The 21,777-nt window shown below is 45.1% G+C and overlaps 1 protein-coding gene across 3 annotated transcripts in view; it reads left to right on the top strand.

The window, feature by feature from the left end:
• Window positions 1-21,777, top strand: part of zcchc24 (zinc finger, CCHC domain containing 24) — a 180,262-nt gene that overhangs the window by 137,522 nt on the left and 20,963 nt on the right. For all 3 annotated transcript variants that reach the window (XR_011340177.1, XM_069885399.1, XM_069885400.1), the window contains exon 3: window positions 11,413-11,577. Coding sequence is in view for 2 of the 3 variants with exons in the window: in XM_069885399.1 (XP_069741500.1) it covers window positions 11,413-11,577 (165 nt within the window). In the remaining variant the exon portion in view is untranslated. The remainder of the gene's footprint in view (window positions 1-11,412; window positions 11,578-21,777) is intronic.

Here is a 21,777-nt window from a genome sequence, read left to right as displayed (position 1 = left end):
CAAAAAGTGAGGCAGTGTCTTTGGTTTGTTGATCATTCAGGAATCAGATGGCAGAGGGGAAGAAGCTGTCCTTGTGCTGCTGGGTGCTCGTCTCTAGGCTCCTGTATCTTTTCCCTGATGGTAGCAGAGTGAAGAGGGCATGGCCTGGGTAGTGGGGTCTTTGAGGAGAGAGGCTGCTTTTTTTAAGACACCGCTTCATGTAGATGTCCTCGATGGAGTGAGGTCTGGTGCCCTTGATGTCACAGGCTGAGTTAACAACCCTCTGGAGTTTCTTCTTGTCCTGAGAATTGGCACCTCCATACCAGACAGTGATGCAACCAGACAGAATGCTCTCTATTACACCTATCAAAGTTTTCTACAGTCAGAGGTCCAACTGCATGGACCTCAGTTTAATGTCTCATTGGATTTTTGTGAAACATGTAAGTCTGTGGACGCTGCTGTGATTGTGGTATAAACACACCTAAAACACACTGAAATGCTAGAGGAGCTCAGCCTATCTTGCAGTAAGATGTAAAGATGTTATACTGACATTGTGGGCCTTGAAGAAGGGCTCAAGTCCAAATGTTGGTAATAAAACTTTACCTCCTCTGGAAGTTGCGAGACCAGCCGAGTTCCTCCAGCATTGCTGTGTATTTTACCTTGGAATTTGGTGTCCAAGTCCCAAATGGAACTTGATCCCATAACCTCTGCTGGGTGGTTGTAGACGTAAAGAAGTGTTGGTTAACAATGTGGTTGAAATGTAAATGGTAGTGATTGATGGAGGTGGAATGCATTTAACTTACAGATACTGTCTACAATTCCAAAGCTGCATTTTAAGGTTTTCTTCTCCTATGGTGTTCATTTCACACTTGTCTGAATTTGCTGCCCCAGAGGGAAATCCACATACTCTTGTTGCAGACAAGAACACAACCTGATTCACGCACCACACCAGCTTGAAAGCTCAGCAGCGCTGGTAATCCCGAGCTGAGAAGGTTGCATCGCAGCCAAGCATGGGGGCACCAATACCCCTGAATGTAAAGCCCTGCAAAAGGTAGTGGACAGAGCCAAGGACATCACAGGCCAAACCCTCCCCACCATCGAGAACATCTGCAGGGAACACTGCCGTCGGAGAGAGTCAAGGATCCTTACACCAGCAAACGCTCTTTTTCTCGCTGCTGCCATCATGAAAGAGGTATCGGTGGCACAAGACTCACCCCACCAGGTTCAGGAACAGCTGCTCCCCCTCCACCATCAGACTCCCAACAACAAACTCAATCAGGGGCTCGTTTAGGGACTCTGCACATTATTTATTATTGAATATTTATTTTTTCTGTATTCCACAGTCAGTTTGTTGACATTTCTCTCTCTTGTCTACGTATCTTTTCAAGAACACAGTTTTTTTTGTACTACTGATTTGCAGAAATTCTGCCTGGTTCATGCCGACAATAAATCTTAACTTTGAACATAGGACAGCACAGGCCCTTCAGCCCTCTCTCCCTCCTAATCTACTAGCAAGCCCACTTTCAAGGGCCTGAACCCTTATCCCTCTGCCCACCAATGTGTTTAAAAGTCTTATCTTTGACTGTAAACTTTCCTTTGGCATTTGACTTACAAAGTGCATCACCTCACTGGATTAAACTCCCATCTGCCATTTCTCTGCCTGTACCTATAACTGACCTGTATCGTTTTGTATTCTTTGAGTGCTCTCTACACTGTCCTCGTTATCTGTAGACTTACTGGCCCACCCACTCACCCATATGAAGATCGCACTTTACCTGTAGTTGCCACTCCTAATGCTGCCTCGAACCATCTGCCGGTTGTAATTGTCTGTAGCTCTGCATTACAGAACAACCCTCAGTCAGAGCTCTCAGGGGTTCAGAGTCACCACTTGAGCTGGTACTGGAGGGAATGGGGGCTTCGAGAAGCTGTAGGAAGGGCAAATGAAAGTCTGGACAAAAAAGGAGAGGCACGCAGACTGATGTGAGAAAGATTTTATCGTTGTTCAGAACACTGAGTTGTGCTTTTGATAAACTGCAGTGTGCGTCTGAAATAAAGTCTGGAACCCATCAACACATTCCTTCCCCATCATTTCACTGCACAGCAGAAGTTAAATGCTGGCAGATCACAGCCTCGGTCTATTCAAGCTGTCGGACTCTGCATCATGACAAAAGGAGAAACTGAGAGTGAATTGCAGTCAATTCAAGAAACCAGAGCAGTTGAGCCTTGAAACCATTAGGAATAGAAACCAGAGCAGGCCATTCAGCCCCACATACTCGTACTGTCTCAACAAGATTATGACCGATCACACCACTTTCCGACTTAGCCCACGTCGATTCCCTTGATGTGCAAAATAATTTGATGAAGTCAGTGACTGACCCTCCACAGACTTTTTCGGAAGAGATTGCCAAAGGCTTACTTCCTTCTGATTGGCCAGCCTTTTACTTTGAGGTTTCAACATATTTCCAGACACCCAGCCAAGGGAAACACCAACTCTGCCTCAAATCTCATTTGATCACTTGATGTTCTTATTATCTCAGTGAGATGTGACTGGCCTCCTTCATTTGTTCTTGTGCAATTAATCTGCCAATCATGAATGAATCTAGTTGCACTCCCTCTACTGCAAGTATACCCTTCCTTATATGGGGACACCAGGCCAACAGACAATATTCCAGGTCAGTCCCAACAAGGTCCTGTCTAATTAAAGCAAAATCTCTGATTTTGTACTCAAGTTCTCTTGCTCGAAAGACTGGCGTATCATTCGCCTTCCTATTTTCTTGCTCTATCTTCAGTGATTTTTGTGCAGTTATCCAGTCAACTCTGAATATGAGTGAAACATAAAAGTCCGCAGACACTGTAATTGTAGTTAAAAACACACTGAAATGCTGGAGGAACTCGGGCGGTCTCTCAGCATCTGTAGGAGATTAAGATGTATTGCCAATGTTTCAGGCCTGAGCCCTTCAAGAAATAGATAAACTTTGCTTATTCCTTGAAGAAGGGCTCAGGCCCGAAACATCGACAATTAGTCTTTATCTCCTATGGAGACTGGAAGGCTGGCTGAGTTCCTCCGGCAACTTTGAAAATGTGCTTCAGTCAGCACATCTGCATCCATGCTGCAGAATACCATTTCATTTCTAGCAGCTGCTGCCTTTTTCACACAATAAGACTTAGAAGATGTATACAGCCCCTCAGAACCTGGATCATCCCAGCCCTGCCTTCGGTACCATCCCCTTCACTCACTTTCCTTTCCATTCAATACACCCAGTGACTGACTCTCCACAGCTCCATAATCCCTGCCCAGGAACTCTTTCCTCCAAAATCTAACATAAGACATGTGGTGAGCTGTCCAGAATTAGACACACACAAGGTAAAGACTGTACAACAGGCTTTAATCCACAAAGGCTTCCACAGAGCCAGGCTGGCTGTGGCTGCAGCAACTCTGTGAGGCCTCGGGAGGCCGGCGCAGGCTTATATCCCAGAGGGTGATTGACACCCGACCGGGTTGGGCTTGATCCATTTAGGCCGATTGACAATCGGCCAGGTGTTGTCCTGTCCCCTTACACTCCTGCAGGTACAGAAGTTGTCCCCTGCAATAGGCCGGTGGTGTACCACCACAAGACGTAAGAGCAGGAGCCGGCCATCCCGCCGTCAAGCCTGCTTCGCCGTTCAATGAGATCATAGCTGATATGTTGAAAGGCTCATCTCCACCTACCTGCCTTTTCCCCATGTCTCTTAATTCCCCAACTATGTAAAAATCTATCCAACCTTGTCTTAAATATATTTACTGAGGTTGCCTCCACTGCTTCAATGAGCAGCAAGTTCCACAGATTCTCTGGGAAAAACAGTTCCTCTTCATCTCCGTCCTAAATCTACTAAATAAATCCTAAGTAACTCACAAATCTATGTCAAATGTTATATCCGTGCAATCCCATCTCACTCTGAAAGGACTCTATGCCCTACTTATCCTAACTTTCCCCACTATTCCTTCCTCCACCATCATCCACCATGGAACAGTCATCCCTTTCCAGATCTCCCTCCAGAAAGCTCAGTGCCGCTCGCTCCGAAATTCACTGATGCTTCCTGAGAGGACATGAAAACTGTACTCCAGACCCTGGGCCTCTGCACCCCCCTCTTCAACTGGATACTTGACTTCCTCATTAGAAGACCACAGTCAGAAAGAATTGGAAACAACGTCTCTTCCTCACTGACTATCAGCACAGGCACACCTCAAGGATGGGTGCTTAGCTCACTATCCACCCATGACTGTGTGGCCAGGATCAATTCCAATGCTATCTACAAGTTTGCCGATGGCACCACAGTTGTCGGCAGAATCACAAACGGCAATGAGGAAGCGTACAGGAGGGAGATTGATCAGCTCATTGAATGGTGTAATGACAAAAACCTTGCACTCAATGTTAGTAAAACCAAGGAGGTGATTGTGGACTTCAGGAGGAAGTCAGGGTTACACAATTCATTCCTCATAGAGGGCTCAGTATAGTGGAGAAGGTGTTAACATCTCTGAGGATCTGTCTTGGAGCCTCCACATTGATGCAATCACAAAAGCTTGCCAGCGGCCATACTTTGTGAGGTGTCTGAGGTCATTTAGTATGTCACTGAATACTCTCAAAAACTTCTACAGGTGTATTTATCTGGTTCCATAACTGTCTGATTTGGAGGCATCAACACTCAGGGCAACAATAATCTTCAGAGGGTTGTTAACTCGGCCTGCGACATCACGGCACCAGACCACTCCATCGAGGACATCGACAAGAGGCAATGTCTTAAGAAAAAGGACCCCCGTCACCTTCTTCACACTGATACCATCAGGGAAAAGGTACAGGAGCCTGAAGATGAAGACTTGATGGCACAAGGACAGCTTCTTCCCTACTGTCATCAGATTCCTCAATAATCAACGAACCCAAGACACTTCCTCTCATTGACTTCTCGTGCACTATTTCTTTTTGTAAGGTGGTTTATATGAATGTTTGAGCTGCCACAAAAGCAGGAATTTCATCACTTGATCACGACAATGAATTCTGATTCTAATTCTGTACACAAAAACCTTTTAACGTAGTCCAACCCACTTACCGATAAACTGAAGTCCATTTAACTTCCTCCTTACTTGCAGCACCTGTACGTTAGCTTTTACTAGTCTTTGTAAATAACAGTCCTGTTATTGTGAATAGTTATCCTGGATGATAACAAGTTTATTGTCATATGCATAAGTGCAACGTACAGATGTACTGACATTCCTACTTGGTGCAGCCACACGGGTGCACGACACACCAATACTTTAAATTACCACAATGACCTCAGACAGAAAAAGGAGTTACAAATATGAAAGGATAGATATGTAGCGACTGCTACATGGGATGAAACACACCACTAACATGATAGGGTTTCAAATGAACTGTTCATTCAAAATTTGCACACGCCCTCTAAGGGCAGCATGAGCTCCGCCTCCGTGGTGGCCTCACCATGCTCAGCCGAGGTGCATGCCCTGGCCGAAACCACGAGGCACAGAGGCCCCCCCGACGGTGCCATCTTCTCACGGCTGCTTGCCGATGTTGCAATACAAGCAGGACTGGTTCTCCACGAGTGATGTGGCACTGCCACAGATAAATAAGTATTCACATTTGCAATTAGTGAGGTTTCAGTTGTGCACCATGTCACAGGTTTCGATTTTTAAATTTCAAATTTAGACATACAGCACAAAGACAGGCCCTTTCGGCCCATGAGCCCATGCTGCCCAATTAACCTCCAACCCCCGGTAAGTTTCGAACGGTGGGAGAAAACAGGGGAAAACCTATGCAGACACAGGGGAAACGTGCAAACTCCTTGCAACTGCATTGTGCAAACCGTCCCACCCATTTTACTTGTACAAAACGAGCTGTTGTTACCTCTTTGATTCACTTTCATTTATTCTACGATATACGTGGGAATATTTAAGTTTAGTTGATTGCCGTAGTGAAAATCTTAGCTTATCATGCGCTCTCAAGAAAAAAATCACCATTTTCTGGCACCACTTTGAATTTCAAAATGTTCAGGCGTCATGGTAAAAAGATTAATTGTTGACAATGGTCAGACCAAGGTTAGTGATTCAACCAGAGGGAGTGGTGATTTTTGTAAGGACCTGTCTAAGCAATGCACAATCAGCAGGTCGAACAACATCAGTGGGAGAGAAATAACAAGTCGACGTGTCGGGTCAGCGCCCTTCATCAAGACTCACTGTGTTCCCTGGAGTCTTGATGTTTACCTTTCAGTGCATGTCATTAATAACTATGCTAATGTGGTGATTAAATGACTGGGCTAGCAGCCAGATCTCCAGACGCAAGTGTGAACCCCTCCATTGCTTCTTGGCATGGTACTTTGATAGAGCTGAAAATTTTTTTACAATATAGTGTCCAAGTACTAACTATGAAACCCTGAGGTTGTTGTAATTAATGTCCTTCAAGAAAGGGGATCTGCCATCCCAATCTGGCCTGTATGTAAGACCAGCTGATGTCGTTTACCCTGAGCTGCTCCCTCAGGTCAGGGCCAATTCGGGCGGAAATTAAACATTGGTTTGGCCAATAGCATCCACATCCTTTCAGGGAATAACTTTAAAAAATGAAAAAAAAAACATTCTTTGGTCATTATAATATCTACAGAAGCTTCTGTGTGACATTTGGTTGGTGGCAAGCTTGCAGCAACTCAAGGCGAGGAACACAAGCGGCTGCACGCAATCTGCGGTCAAAGGTCTCACACCAGGCTACGGATGGCTGGAGACTGGCTCAAGACGGGCTGAAGGGGCACCAGGTATCGGAACCGGGATGCGAGAGGGTGCTGGAGGCTTCCTAATTGTGTTGGAGATTTGAATCTGGAGCTTGGGTTGACAATGGTTTGGACTGGTCTGTGTGGCTGAGTGAGTGCTGGAAGTTAATCCACGGGCTCTCAGTAGATGCCTTTAAGCTGCAGCACCCAGGTAGCCTCCTGGGACCCAGGTGTGATTAGTAGGGCAAAGGTGCCTCCAGCACCTTTTAAGCTGAGGGGGGATGCCCTGAGTAAATCGCCAACCCGGCAATTTAAGGGGGATCCTGCCTCTTGTGATGACGCGGTAAGTGATGCGTCATGCAAACTAGTCTCCTGTTTACCCCCCACCAGCTGTCCGTCTTCCTACTACTGTCAATCGCGCTCCCTCCCAAACCCGCAGCAGCCAACCTCCTCTCCTCTCTCCCTCACGGCAGCGATCCCCCCCACCTCCACCCTCCTGGTGACATCAACCTCTCCCCCCCATGGCAGCAACCTCACTCCCCCTAATTGTAGCCCCCATCTCAACCCCTTGTGGCAGTGGCCTTTCACCCCCACAATCCCGGGCCCTGGCAGTGACCCCTCTCTCCCCCCAATCACCGCAAACACTTCAGCCAGGGTTTCCTTATGATGCCAGCGCTTAAGCACTGACATCACAGGAGTAACTGGGTCGGCCATTTTGCTGTTCAAGCTGCCAGCCGACGTGTCCTGGGTAAGTTTAACTGGGTTCCATGACTACCTCCGAGGTAGGGCAGGGATCCGATTGACTTTGGACAACGCTGACCAGGTCCGACCCTTTCAAGCTGCCTTGTGAGTGGGGCATTAACTAGGCAAATTGCCCGGTTAACCCCATTTTGAAAGGCAGTTTGAAAGCACCTACTGACTCGAGGGGGGACTGTAAGGGCCACCGGGCAATTTCTGCAGATGGTGAATCTTTGTTTGCCTTATGGTAAACTAAAGGAAACTTTGAATGTTCACTTGAAGTGACATCACTTGAAAAGGCCTTAGTTACTTGTAAAATACTTTGAGTTGAGTTGGTGTTATATAAATCAAAGTGACTGTCCTGCTGTCTGCTTTCACTGTAGTTCCCCCTACCAGCCTGCCTTATCAGAGAAAATTTCACATCATGGTCAAATATTTATCATTTAAATCAAATGCGACGATGTGTGGCCTTAGAAAGAAAGTGGCCTGACGTGTATAATTACCTAATTCTGAACCCAAATACCAGAGATGGTCACTGAAACGGGAACAAGAGGGATCTGATGATGTGACAGCAGGTGAAGACTCTTTGTAAAGGTCATGTGGAAACACAGCTCTGCATGGACAAAATGATAAAATGCTCTGGAGGGTTGTGGCAGGGAAGTGGTTAAAGGATCAAGACTATTTTTGTTTGGTTGGAATAGTAATTCCAATAATATTCAGATCTAGGAAATAGCATCGGACAGTATAGAGTTCAAGAGCTTCTAAAAATAACTGTTTTGGATTAGCAGTGATATGCCAGGCATTGGATATTATCAGTGTGGTGACATGGTAGCAAGAAAAGGGTCATTGATCCCAGAGCCAGGAATAACCATCCCTTGAGTTGGCCTTTGCTGTGTGCCAATCACATCGGGGATTTATCTCATTGCACAAAAACAGAAGATGTTTAGGCAGTGTCTGCGGAGAGGGAATCTGAGTTAATGACTCAGGTCAGTAAACCTTGATCAAAACTGGTGAAAGTTGGAGATGAAACAAGTTTAGGTTGAACTCTGGAGGAAGGAAAGCAAAAATGAATGTCATTGATTGGTAGAGATCAGGAGGGAAGTGCCTGTGGAGAGAGGGGGTTAGACGATGAACGGAGGAGACAAACTGTCTCACGTACCAGAAGAGGAGAGGATTCTGGAATTGTAAAGTTTAGAGACTGAAATGGCTGATTAGATTTCAGATTTATTGTCGGGGTACATACGTGACATCACGTACAACCCTGAGATTCTTTTTCCTGCGGGCAAGGCAGAATTACCACTTAATGGTCATGAAAAAACTGTACTCAAATAACACATGTAAATAAAAAATGTAAACAAACTGACTGTGCAATACAAAGAGAAAAGGGTGAATAAAGTGCAAAAGTACGAGTCCTTAAATGAGTCCCTGATTGAGTTTGTTGTTGAGTGGTCTAATGGTGGAGGGGTAGCAGCTGGTCCTAAACCTGGTGGTGTGAGTCTTGTGGCACCGATACCCTGTAAATGTTCTCGATGGTGGGGAGGGTTTGGGCAGGGTGTGGGGCTAACTGAAAGCATTGAATTTCTGTCCTGCAGGCTGCAATGCAAAACCTGAAAAGATGGTCCTCATTTTACCAGAGTGCAAGCAATTGTCAATTTGTGTTGAAGTAGGAAATGCTGGAAGCAGTTGGCAGGTCAGGCAGTGACTGTAGGGGGAGCTACTTCCCACGAATCCTGCCAGACCCGAGTCCTGGAGGCTGCTTCAGTTGTTCTGTCAGAGTTCCAGCACGTGCAGCATTTGCTTTTCACTAAATCTCCTCATGAATCCAACTATAATGAGTGATCCGTGTGATCTTCTCTTCTCCCACCCTCTCTCCCATCAGGCAGAAGACACATGCATTTAAAATTGTCCATCACCAGATTCAAGGGCAGTTTCTACCCAGCTATCATCAATAAAAAGAACAAAGTCAGTCGCATTTATTTGTCATTCGTACCATAACCATTGCAGTGAAAATGAGGTAGCTTTTCTCCGCACCGTGCAGCTGATTATTTACATGGCTAAATTACATCAGAAACTTTTTTATAAATAACCTATCAGTTATAAATATCATGTTTCATATGCTAGCCCTGTGTCCCTGGAGTTCAGGAGTCTCACGGCTTGGGGGAAAATCTGTCTCGTAATCTGGTTGTGAGGGCCCGAACTCTTTGGTGCCTCTTCCTGGATGGCAAACCTTCCATCATTAAAATGATGTTACCCTTGCACTGTTTTAACTGAACTTTTTCCCTGAGGCAAGATGCCTCATTTTTTTCGGTGGCACGGCTTAGCTTAGTGGTAAATGCAATGCTATTACAGCGCCAGTCACCTGGGTTGAATCCAGTACCGTCTATAGGGAGTTTGCACGTTCTCCCTGTATCTGTGTGGGTTTCTTTATTGAGATTGACAGGTATCAGAATAGACAGGATATCAGAGGTAATGGGCAGAAGGCCAGGGAGTGGGACTGAGTGAGAGAATGGATCAGCTCATGATGGAGTAGTGGAGTGGATTCGATGTCCAAAAGCCCTACTTCTGCTCCTATATATTGCAATATTGTAATGGAGTGTGGGCTGACTTGCTAGGGCAGCAAGTAAAACACTGTTTCTCACTGATTCTTTATACACTTGACAATAAAAACTGATTCAATTATTGCCCACACGATCATTTGTACTCATCAACTATCTTTCGTATCAAGACATCCCAATGCAATCCAGAATACAGAAAAGCTTTGGGAGCTGGTCACCACAAACTATGATGAGATAGTTGATTTACCAACTTATTCTGGGCAAGGAGACACTTTCAGGCACTTTGGCCTGACGTTGCCACAGAACGCTCCGCACAGACAGCACCCAGGGTCAGGATGAATGCTGGTCACATGACTGAAATTTGATTCACCCCCCAACAAGACATCGATTGTCATTGTCATGGCTGCTTGATATTGAAGTATCATTGCATCATCGTGATGTAAAGGTGGCCCTTTAAACCACTTGTAATGATAGAGAGCTAGTGATCCTCCTCACCATTAGAAGGAGTCAGAGACTAGTTTGTTGCAGCTCCAGTTAGATTCATGATGGATGCCTCCACATGGTCTTGAGTCTATAGCTAATAAAATATAGTTGTTTTAAAAGAACCTAAGTTTCTTTATTACAATAAAAGAAACATCACACCTGATTCTGAGATCTCCTCTCTCTGGAAGGCCCACATTAGTCTAAGGTGCTCCTCAGCAGCAGTGATGAAAAATTAAGTGGCGAAATTGTTTAGATTCTCTCCTGAACTTTAAACTACATTTCTATAATGACATATTAATGGTTCAGATTTGGCTATTCTCAAAAATGGATATTTAAAAAAAAATCTCTCCTTGTAGGTTGTTAGCAAATTCAGTGGTCTAATTGGAAATGGGGGTGAGATTTATGGATTATTCTGAGTTGGGGAATCCTTACTGAACAATGTGCATGAAAACTAGAAAGAAAAGACGACAAATGCTCAGCAGGTCAGGCAGCATCTGTGGAGAGAGATCCATCGTGTCACTGACCTCCTGTGGATTTGACAGCATTTTAATTTTCTCAAGTTTAATTTTTGAGATGCAGCATGGACACAGGCCCTTCCAGCCCACAAGCCTGTGCCACCAAATTAACCTACAAACCCCCCCCCCCCACCACCTCCCACCATATGGTTTTGGAGGGTGGGAGAAAACTGGAGCGCCTGGAGGAAACCTATGCAGACAGGGAGAGAACGTACAAACTCCTTACAGACAGTGCCAGATAGCACCATGCTAACTGTGCTGCCCTTTCCTGTTTATTTTTTTTTCGAGATTTTTAGCATCTGTGATGCTTTGCTTTTTGCATGCTCCAAGCGTCGAATGTGTACAATATTCCTCTCCCTTTGTAACATCTGTGTGTTCATTTTATTGTGTAGGCTCGTCCCAAAGGAGAAGGACTGACTCCCTACCAGGGAAAGAAGCGCTGCTTCGGTGAATACAAGTGCCCCAAGTGTAAAAGGAAATGGATGAGTGGAAACTCCTGGGCCAACATGGGTCAAGAATGTATCAAGTGCCACATCAATGTTTACCCCCACAAACAGGTATGGTGCACTTCTAGATCCAGCTGTTCACACAGAAGCTGGCTTGGTCAGGACAAACTCAGTCTCACATGTGCTCTATCGTTTACCCAGAAGAATAGATTTGGGGTTGTGGGGTTCATTCAGGAGCCTGATGACTGCGGGGGAGCACGTTGGTGCACTCGAGCCTTTCCCCTGAAGGGCGGAGGGAGAACAGTGTATCTGGGGTGCAACGGTTGTTTCAGTTCGTTGGCTACTTTTCCTAGGCAGCGGGAGATGTAGATGGAGTTCGTGAAGGAGAGAAAATGTCTGTGATGTTCTGATCTGCATGCACCACCTTCTGTGTTGGTGATTTGATTCTCTCTCATGCAAATATAAATTGATGTGAAATCAATTATTCATTTTTGATCTGCAGTAAAATCCCTGTTAACCAGAACTCAACCAACCAGCAAAAGAAACTGCAGAGAATAAATAGATTCAATAGTACAGGAGTTAAAAATTGAAGCACCTCGCCGTTAGTTTGCCAATCACACAACACGCAACTTCAAGCAACTGGAAAGTTCACTTATCCAGCATCTACCAATCCCCATAGGTGCCGCATACCATGTGTTTTACTGTGTCTAAATTCTTAACACATAAAGTGGATACGTGGAATTAGGTGGAGGCAGTTAAGACTATAGATGCTGCTATCTGGGGCAAAAAGATACATGAGGGGACAGCAGGTCAGGCAGCATCTGTAGGGTGGAAGATATGGTCAGGATTTAAATTAAATTTATACAGCACGGTAATAGGCCATTTCAGCCTATGAGCCCATAGCGCCCAATTACATCTTATTGACCTACACCCTGCTATGTTTGGAAGGGTGGGAGGAAACTGGAGCACTCGGTGGAAACTGATGCAGACCCGGGAAGAACATACAAACTACATACAGCCTGAGCTGGATTCGGTCACTGGCACTGTAACATCGTTGCACTAACCCCGCCATCCTGCGGCCAGTCTTTGACTGAATGGATACGCTTTCTCTTATTCCTGTGTTAGCCTTGCCTTTGGGAGTGGCAGGGTAAACTCATAGTGGGGACCCTTTCAGAACAGCGAGAGTCGGCCCATCACTCACGAAACAGAATTGTGGGTAACAGAGTGACACATTTCAATGAAACATTCAGGCAGCACACAAGAAACATCAGAGCAGCAACAGCTCTGTATGTTTTCTTTTAGAGTTGTGGAATGGGTTCAGTTTGAGCCATTAGGTGGATCAGGGTTTCGGCTGTAATGGTAACAGAGAGGGTGAGAGGTTTGGATAAACACTCCTTCACCCAGTCCAAACAGCTTGTTGGAAAATATCTGGACTGCATGTTTATTTTTTTAAATAAATAGTGCTCTGTTTTTGAAGTTGGGAGCAAGACAAAGCCGGGAAAGAAAGCTAAAACAAGGTAGTTTCCACCTCCAGTGTCAAATTGTGCAACTTCATTTTCTCTGTCTGTGTCAGAGTGGTAAACTTCTGCTGCAAATCATCTGTCTGTGACTCTGGAGCAAACTTGAGCTGCTGGAGGAACTCGGTGAGGTGGGGAGTGGCGGGGGCGATGGTCAGAGAGGAGCACGGGCAGCATCTGTGGAGGTGAAGGGATGGTCAACATTTCGGATTGGGATGTTTCTCCATTCATACAACCTGGCACACTTGGGATTGGCCCACAGCCCTACAATTTGCAACCCATTCCTTTTCTTTGATTGGGTTATCATGTACACTACACCCATAAACCATTAGTCCAGACAATCTCAATAACTTATCCCCAAGGTAACCTTGGCCTCTCCCTGTCACTTTTAGCTAAACCATCCCTCAAATTTTGGGGTAGTCCTACTCGGACAGAGATGAGGATGAACTTCTCCCAGAGAAAATGAAACTATAAAAAGAATTCTCGACACAAGGAAGCAGTCACAGCTACATCACCGAATATATTTAAACGCAGTTAGGTAGATGTTTGCATAGTTGTGGAATTAAGGGATATGGGGAAAAGGCAGGCAGGTGGAGATGAGCTGATCATCAGATCAGACATGATCTCATTGAATGGCGGGGCAGGCTCGATGGGCCGGATGGCCGACTCCTGCTCCTATTTCATATGTTCTTATGTAATCTTGAGCCTTGGATAGAGCAGGAGCACTCATCTGTTTCCCACTTACTTTGAATTTCACTGGGAAATGTATTAACCAATGAGTAATGTAAAAATAGAAAAAATAAAATTGTGTTTGGCCATTAACGCGAGTAAAATCCTCACAGACAGCGGCTAATGTCAGGATGAAAGCCAGGCGTAACACTAGTTGTTTCTATTTACAATATGGTAGAAGGCAATTCTGGCCACTGAAACCCATACCATCCAATTACATGCAATTAACCTGCAATGCTGTTCATTCTTGGAGGGTGGGAGGAAGCCAGAGCACCAGGAAGAACGTACGAACTCCTTACAGACAGCGCCAGATTCCAACCTGGGTCACTGGCGCTGTAGCAACATCGTGCTAATCACTACCCTAACTGTGTCACCCCACTAGTCATGTCACTGTGCTACCCATAATATGTGCCCTGCTGAGTTCTTCCAGCTCGTTTTTTTTACTTATAACACGGTAACAGGCCCTTTTGGCCCACGAGGCTGTGCTACCCAAATACAACCCCATATATTTTTGAAGGGAGGGAGGAAACCCACACAGATACAGGGAGAACGTAGATACTCTTTGTGTAATATACTTGACCCCAGCAGCATCATGTTTACTTTCATTCACCTTCTTCACTGCAAAGTCTCTTTGTGGGATGCCTACCCTGAAGAGGTTTTCTTCCTCTCTTCGAAGGGAAGTCTCTAAGAGCTTCTCTCACTGCTCTCCTTCTGTTATCTCCACTGCTCTCCAGCTCCGCGACCACGTGTGATTCCCTTCTCTTCTGCCCTCTCTGAGCTTCAACCGCCAATCGCCTGCCAGCATGCGCTCCTCCCCCTTCCCTTTCACCCACCCCCACCTTCTTATTCGGGGCAACTGAAGAAGAGCTCAGGCCTGCAATGTCGACGGCCTATTGCTTTCCGTGGATGCCGCGTGACCTGCTGAGTTTTCCCAGCACTTTTTGTGGACTGCTCCAGTCCCCCAGCATCTGCAGCCTCCTTGTTTACAGCCTGGAGACTGGCAATTTTCAGAATATTTCCAGCAGTCTCATTCCCTCTCCAACATCAGTGATTTTAATCAGCAGAAGATGCTCAGCAATGATTTCTTGATCCGTGCCAACATTGGCCCCCGCTTCGAGTGTCAGACAGTGTTGCAATGCCAGATGATTATTAATGAAGGCATCAGTTTTGACGCCTGAAGTCGGTGAGGAAATTTGCCCAGTTTACTGCATGCCCAATGCAGACCAAATCCCAGCCTTCATCACCAATAATATGATCTGTTCTGCATCTCAAGAAAAGTGTGCTCCACTGGACCAGTTTCAGTATTTCCACAGGCCCCTCTGTCCATCCTGTGGCATCAGAAGGACCTTGTGCCGGCGGTTTGATACATTGAGCCACGAGTCCAATTTGAGTGGAAACTTATGGTAAGGCTACCGGCCAGCACCATGTCAGCCTTCTATAGGAGCTCTATCGAGAATGTCCTGGCCGGCTGCATCACAGCGTGGTACAGTTGCTGCAGAGAAATGGATCAGAGGTCAATCCACAGCACCATAAGCATGGCAGAGAGGATCACCGGAGTCTCCCCCCCACAATCGACATGAACTACCAGGATCGCTGGCTGAATAGAGCATGCAAAATCACTGAGGACCCCTTCCACCCCGCACACATCATCTTTCAGCTGCTCCCGTTGGGGAAGAGATCTAGGAGTATCAGAGCCAGCACCACCAGGCTGAGGAACAGCTTCTTCCTGCAGGCAGTGAGAATGTTGAACGACCAAAGGAACTGCTCACACTGATCATCCGAGACTCTCATATTCATAAAACAATATTTATTTAGTTATTTGAAGAGATTAAATACTTTTCCTGCATATGTATTGTTGTCTGTATGTGCGTTATGTCTGGTTGTGTGTCTGCGTGTTTTACACCGAGGACCAGAGAACACTTTTCCATCAGGTTGTACCTGTGCAATCAGATGACAATTAACTTGACCTGAACTCTCTGAAATCAATACAAGCCCAATTCAGGAAGGAAGTACAGCTGTACTGAAAAACCATACACTTCATCACATCTCTTCACATTAAGTTTAAGTCTAGGATCTTCCATTTGAAAGACATAGCTGTGTCTTGCTCTCTGGTCACATCCCAAAGCATTAGGCAACACCCGGGATACCCTGAAGAACTCATTAACTGGCAGTGACTAATTAGGAAAAGAAAATCCCTCATTGTCGTCGGGTACTAAAATAAAAGCCTCCACACGAGGATGAAATCTCCAGCCGAGCAATTTTGAGCAATCCAACATCAATGTGAGACCACACTTGAGCATTGTGTTCAGATCTGGTCACATCCTTAGGAAGGATGTGGAAGCTGTGGAGAGGTTCAGAGGAGATTGACCAGGATGTTGCCTGGATTGGAAAATAAGTCGTATGAGGCCAGGTTAGCAGAGCTGGAACTTTTCTCTTTGGAGTGAAGAAAGAAGAGAGGTCCACAAGATTCTGAGAGGCATAGCCAGCGCCTTTTACCCAGAGCAGGAATAGCAGACACCAGAGGATATGAGTACCAAGTGAAGGAAGGGAAGTTTAGGGGAGACATTAGGTTTTTACAGAGAGTTGTGGGTGCCTGGAATGCCTTGCCAGTGGTGATGGTGGCATTTAAGGGGATCTGAGACAGATACATGGATGGAAGAAAAGTAGAGGGTTACGGGATAGGGAGGGTTTAGTATTTTTTTAAGGAATACATGGGTTGGCACAACATCAAGGGCTGAAGGGCCTGTACTGTTCCGTAGTGTTCTGTGTTTTATGTTCTATGTGTTGCTTCATGCCATTTCATTTTCAAGGAAGTCTATTCCTTTCAGGCCCCTGTCATGTGAAAAGAAAGTTATTGCAGGTTTTAAGCGACCCATTTATTTTACTTCTGCTTAACCTGACTGAGCGCCAACAAGTGTTCACACTCAAGCCGCGCTGATTTCAATCAGCCTTGGGACTGTGGGATTACTGGTAGCTAAGCGATCATTAAAATGGATATGAGCAATTGGTAGGGCAGAGAGCTGATGGCTGACTCCAGTCTGGAAGGGCTCCAATCTTCAGCAGCGTGACTCTTGCCAGAAAAATGTCCAACAGGAAATCGAGTGGACAGGCTTGAATTGTTTGCTGAGCATCAGAAGCAAGGAGCAGCAGTGTGTTCTGCCAGGCGCCAATGGAAAATTGCCCTGTTGGTTGCTGTAATGTGAGTTTGCTGCAACAGCTCAGCCTTGGACCTCCAGGGAGAGGAGATGGGCTAGCTATCTGTTTCAGATGTCAGATACATCCATGACACCACATACAACCCTGAGATTCTTTTTCCTGCGGGCCAGGCAGAATTATAACTTATTGGTAGTATAAAAAAAACTACTCAATGTACACATGTATACAAATAAAAAAACTGATCGTCTAATACAGAGAGTAAAAAAAATCAATAAGGTGCAAAGGTGAGAGTCCTTAAATGGGTCCCTGATTGAGTTTGTTGTTGATGGTGGAGGGGGATGAAGGGGAGTAGCTGTTCCTGAATCTGGTGGTGCGACTCTTGTGGTACTGAGACCTCTTTCTAGATGGCAGCAGGGAGAACCGAGCATGTGCTGGGTGCTGTGGATCTTTGATGATTGCTGCTGCTCTCTGACAGCTGCGTTCCCTGGAGATGTTACCAATGGTTTCGCCTGTGATGTCCTGGGCTGTGTCCACCTCATTTTGCAGGACTTTACACCAGGTAGAAATTCTGCCATTACCATGACTCTCCTCTTGATTTCAGATTTGTCATTTCATGTCCACAATATGTTCTGTGAAATAGAACGTTATGCGATTTGAATGTGTGTGAACATCATATTACAGTAATATAGGTGTTCATTAAGACTATAAAGACATGTGTTATAGCTTATATGTGTACTGTAACATTATATGCCTGGAAGCACACTTGCTTTGTAGACAAGAGATATGAGATACATGTGTTGTGTACAGGAAGCTGTTGCATTTGCTATGTCCGGTAACATCCGCTACATCCCATCCTATGATCAGGATTTCTGAACCCTATTATAATCTTAAGGGTCCACAGACTTGTAATATTAAGACATATTACATCATGGTCACTATGGTAACACTACAAACAATAGTTCTCGAAAAGAGACTGGTACAAAATTAACTAAGAATCAAAAAGTTTTAACCTTCACACTGAGATTCTTTTTCCTGTGGACCAGGCAGAACGACCACTTATTGGTAGTAAAAAAAAGAATAATGTGCACAAAGAAATGTAAACAAACTGTGCAATTCGGATCAGGATAAAAACAACAAAGTGAAAAAGGAAGAGTCCTTAAATGAGTCTTTGAGTTTTTGTTGAGGATTTTGATGGTGGAGGGGCAGCAGGTTCTCTGCTGTAGACACCAAGAACATCAGGGCTTATATTTCTAACTCCTTTGTCGTTGTGTCCCCAGGTGATACAGGGTGATACAGCATAGGGTGATACAGCACAGCAACAGACCCTTCATCCCATCATGCCAACACTGCCCTTTGTACTCCCAGTTACCACCCAAGGTCCTTTGCCTTCTACACTTTGGCAATTCAAATGGCTCTTAAACACCACAAAAGTATTTGCCCTCTGCCTTCTGCATAGGTCGCCTTTCCAGACTCCAACCCCGCTCAATGCAGAAAAGATCTCCTGTTGATCCCCTCAAAATATCCAACCTCTCATCTTGGTCCTATGTCCTCTTTCTTTCAACGCCCCATGTCAGAAAAATATTTACTGTCCATCTTTTCTACCCCTCTCAATATTTTATCCAGTCACCCCTCAATGTCTTCTGCTCCACACCAGCACATACAGTCTCTTATCATCCCAGAAGCCCTCCATTTCCAGGCAAAATACTAGTGATTCTCCTCTGCACCCTCTCCAACACTACCTCATCCGAGCAGAAACCTTCTCCCAACTCTCATACCTGACTGACAGGGGCTTGGTCTTTTTTCAAGTTCAAGTTTATTTGTTTACATGTGTACATTGTGTAGTTTTTTTTGCACTACCAATAAGTGTTCATTCTGACTCGCCCACAGGAAAAGGAATCTCAGGGTTGTATGTGGTGTCATGTATGTACTCTAGCAATAAATCTGACATCTGAACCTGAGCTCCCAACCATCGGTCATTTGCAATGAGAATTCCGAAGACATTCTGCCTGCTGCATGAAGAAATTGGTCAAATCCCAGTTCTGAATCACCTCTGGCTCTAAGCAACCTCACCAAAGGAAGTATTATCCATGTGTTTACCCTGTCAGGCAGATTTATGCTTCAATAAGATCACCAATAATTCTCCAAAGTACAGGGAAGTCTCGGCTCAGTCTGCTCCATCTCTGCTCATGGGTAATCCTCACATCCCAGGGATTAATCTGGTGAACTTTTCTTGCACTCCCCTCTCTTGTTAATATTTTCTCCCTTTTGGTCAGGAGACTAGACAGAACCCTTATGCTCCAGGTGCAGTCTCCCTGGGACTGATGTAAGAGCAGAAAGATTAACTTAAAAAAAAGTTTAGATTTATTTTATGACCTTAAATTCCCGAGCTGCCATGGAAGGATTCAAACTCCTGACTCTGGATTAATGATCTTGAAACTATGAAGACTGGTTTATTGACTTAACCAGTTCATAAAATTACCAACAGTTGTGCCTATTGTTGTGGTTGGGCTCCACCCATCCCGGCAGGCAGAAACATTGGACGGTGATCAAGAAATTTTTTGAAAGCCAGTTCTCTTTGGGTGCACAAGCATTCCTTCTCCAAGCCAGTGTTTGGTGTGACAGAACTTTTCAATTATCATAGTTGAACATCTGATAGAAACATAGGAAAGGCATAGATAAGATAGAGGTAGTTAAAATTGTTTCCATTGGTGGGGGAGACTAGAACTAGGGAACACCTCAAGATTCAGGGGAATAGATTTAGGACAGAGATGAGGAGGAACTGCTTTTCCCAGAGGGTGGTGAATCTGTGGAATTTGCTGCCCATTGAAGCAGTGGAGGCGACCTCAGTAAATGTACCTCAGACAAGGTTGGATAGATTTTTACATAGTTGGGAAATTAAGAGATGTGGGGAAAAGGCAGGTAAATGGAGATGAGCCGGTCATCAGATCAGCCGTGATCTCATTGAATGGCGGAGCAGGCTTGACAGGCCAGATGGCCAACTCCTGCTCCTATTTCTTATATTCCTGCATTACATTGCACCTCCTCCTTCCCAACATGTAAACTCAATCCCACTATTTTCCCCCTACCCTCAAATATTGTTCCAGAGATCCTCCTGACCAAAAAAAAACTTGTACTGATGTATGTACTTCCAAAACAAAAGGCATCATGAGGAGCTTAGTGGAGCAAAATATTGGGGAGAGTGTTGAAACATTGTCAGATTCAAATTTCAGATTTATTGTCAGCCGAGATGGCAATAAATGTATGATATCATGTACAACCCTGAAATTCTTTTTCTTGCAGGCCAGGCAGAATTACCACTTATTGGTAGTGCAAAAAAAAACTGTACTCAGTGTAAACAAATAAAGAAATCTAATCAATACAGAGAGAATTTTTCTAAATCAATAAAGTCCTTAAATGAGTCCCTGATTGAATTTGTTGTTGAGGAGTCTGATGGAGGAGGGGGAGCAGCTGTTCCTGAACCTGATGGGTGTGAGTCTTGTGGCACCGCTACCTCTTTCCTGATGGTTGCAGCGAGAACAGAGTGTGTGCAAGGTGGTGTGGGTTCTAAATGATTGCTTCTGCCCTCCGACAGCAGCGCTCCCTGTAGATGTTCTCAATGGTGGGGAGATTGTTGCGCCCATTCTCTGGAATTATCTGGTGAGCATCCTGGGGTGAAACTCTAACGAATAGAACCATAGAACATTACAGCATAGAAACAGGCCCTTCAGCCCTTCTAGTCTGTGCCAAACCATTTTTCTGCCCTAGTCCCACTGACCTGCACCCAGTCTTTAGCGTTCCATACCCCTCCCATCCATGTACCCATCCAAATTATTCTTAAATGTTGAATTTGAGCCCGCATTTGCCATCTCGGCTGGCAGCTTGTTGCACATTCCCTGTGTGAAGAAGTTCCCTCTCATGTTCCCCTAAACTTTTCTCCTTTCACTCTTAACCAATGTCCTCTGGTTTGTACCTCACCTACCCTCAGTGAAAAACGCCGACCTACATTTACTCTCTCGTTCCCCTCATAATTTTAAATAGCCTATCAAATCTCCCCTCATTCTTCTATGCTCCAGGGAATAAAGTCTCAACCTGTTTAACCTTTACTTGTAACTCAGTACCTGATGTCAGGGCAACATCCTATGTATTGTGAAATCATAGAATGGGACCCATCATGCCTGTACTGGAGTTCTCTCTCATTCAACCCTGCCAACCATTTTTCCTTCACCTAGCTACGTCTTCTCTGTTACGTATTTTTCCAATTTCCTTTTGAAGGCCACAATGGAACCTGGCTCCACCACATCTGCAAGCAGTCCATTCCCAATTCCAACCACATGCACACGGATTAAAAGGGATTTGACATCCCTCGTGAGTCATCCTTGGCTCTGTAGACATCGAGTTGAAAACCTATGTGCAAACTGCAGTTTCATTTGTGATGTACCAATTTCTTTCTTTGAGGTTGAAGTGCTCTTCAGAAGTAAATCACAAAATTCTGTTGAATAAAAACACAAAATGCTGGAGAAACTCAGCAGGTCAAATTGTGTCCTTTATGTAGCAAAGGCAAAGATACAGAACCAACGTTTCGGGCTTGAGTCCTTCATCAAAGTATAAGAAAATGCTGGCAAGCATCCGAACAAAAGGGTAGGAGGGGGCAAGGCAGGAGGTGATAGGAGGAGAAAGGAGGGCGGGGACAGCAGCGATGAGGGGGGAGAGGGATGGTAGGGCTGTGTGGGTGAAAAGACTGCAAGGACAGGAAAAGGGGGAAGTGGAAAGAAAAGGCAAGCAGGTTTAATGGGAAGCAGTAAAGTCAATGTTCTTATGCCCAACCAGAAAATATGTGACCAATCTGTGGGTGGTCAGGTTGGGACAAGCACTCTTCAGAGGGAGGTGTGTCAAGGAATGGAACAATTTT

Source organism: Narcine bancroftii, chromosome 6 (assembly GCF_036971445.1).
Source record: "Narcine bancroftii isolate sNarBan1 chromosome 6, sNarBan1.hap1, whole genome shotgun sequence".
Classification (NCBI taxonomy): domain Eukaryota; kingdom Metazoa; phylum Chordata; class Chondrichthyes; order Torpediniformes; family Narcinidae; genus Narcine; species Narcine bancroftii.
This window is presented reverse-complemented; position numbering and strand designations above follow the sequence as displayed.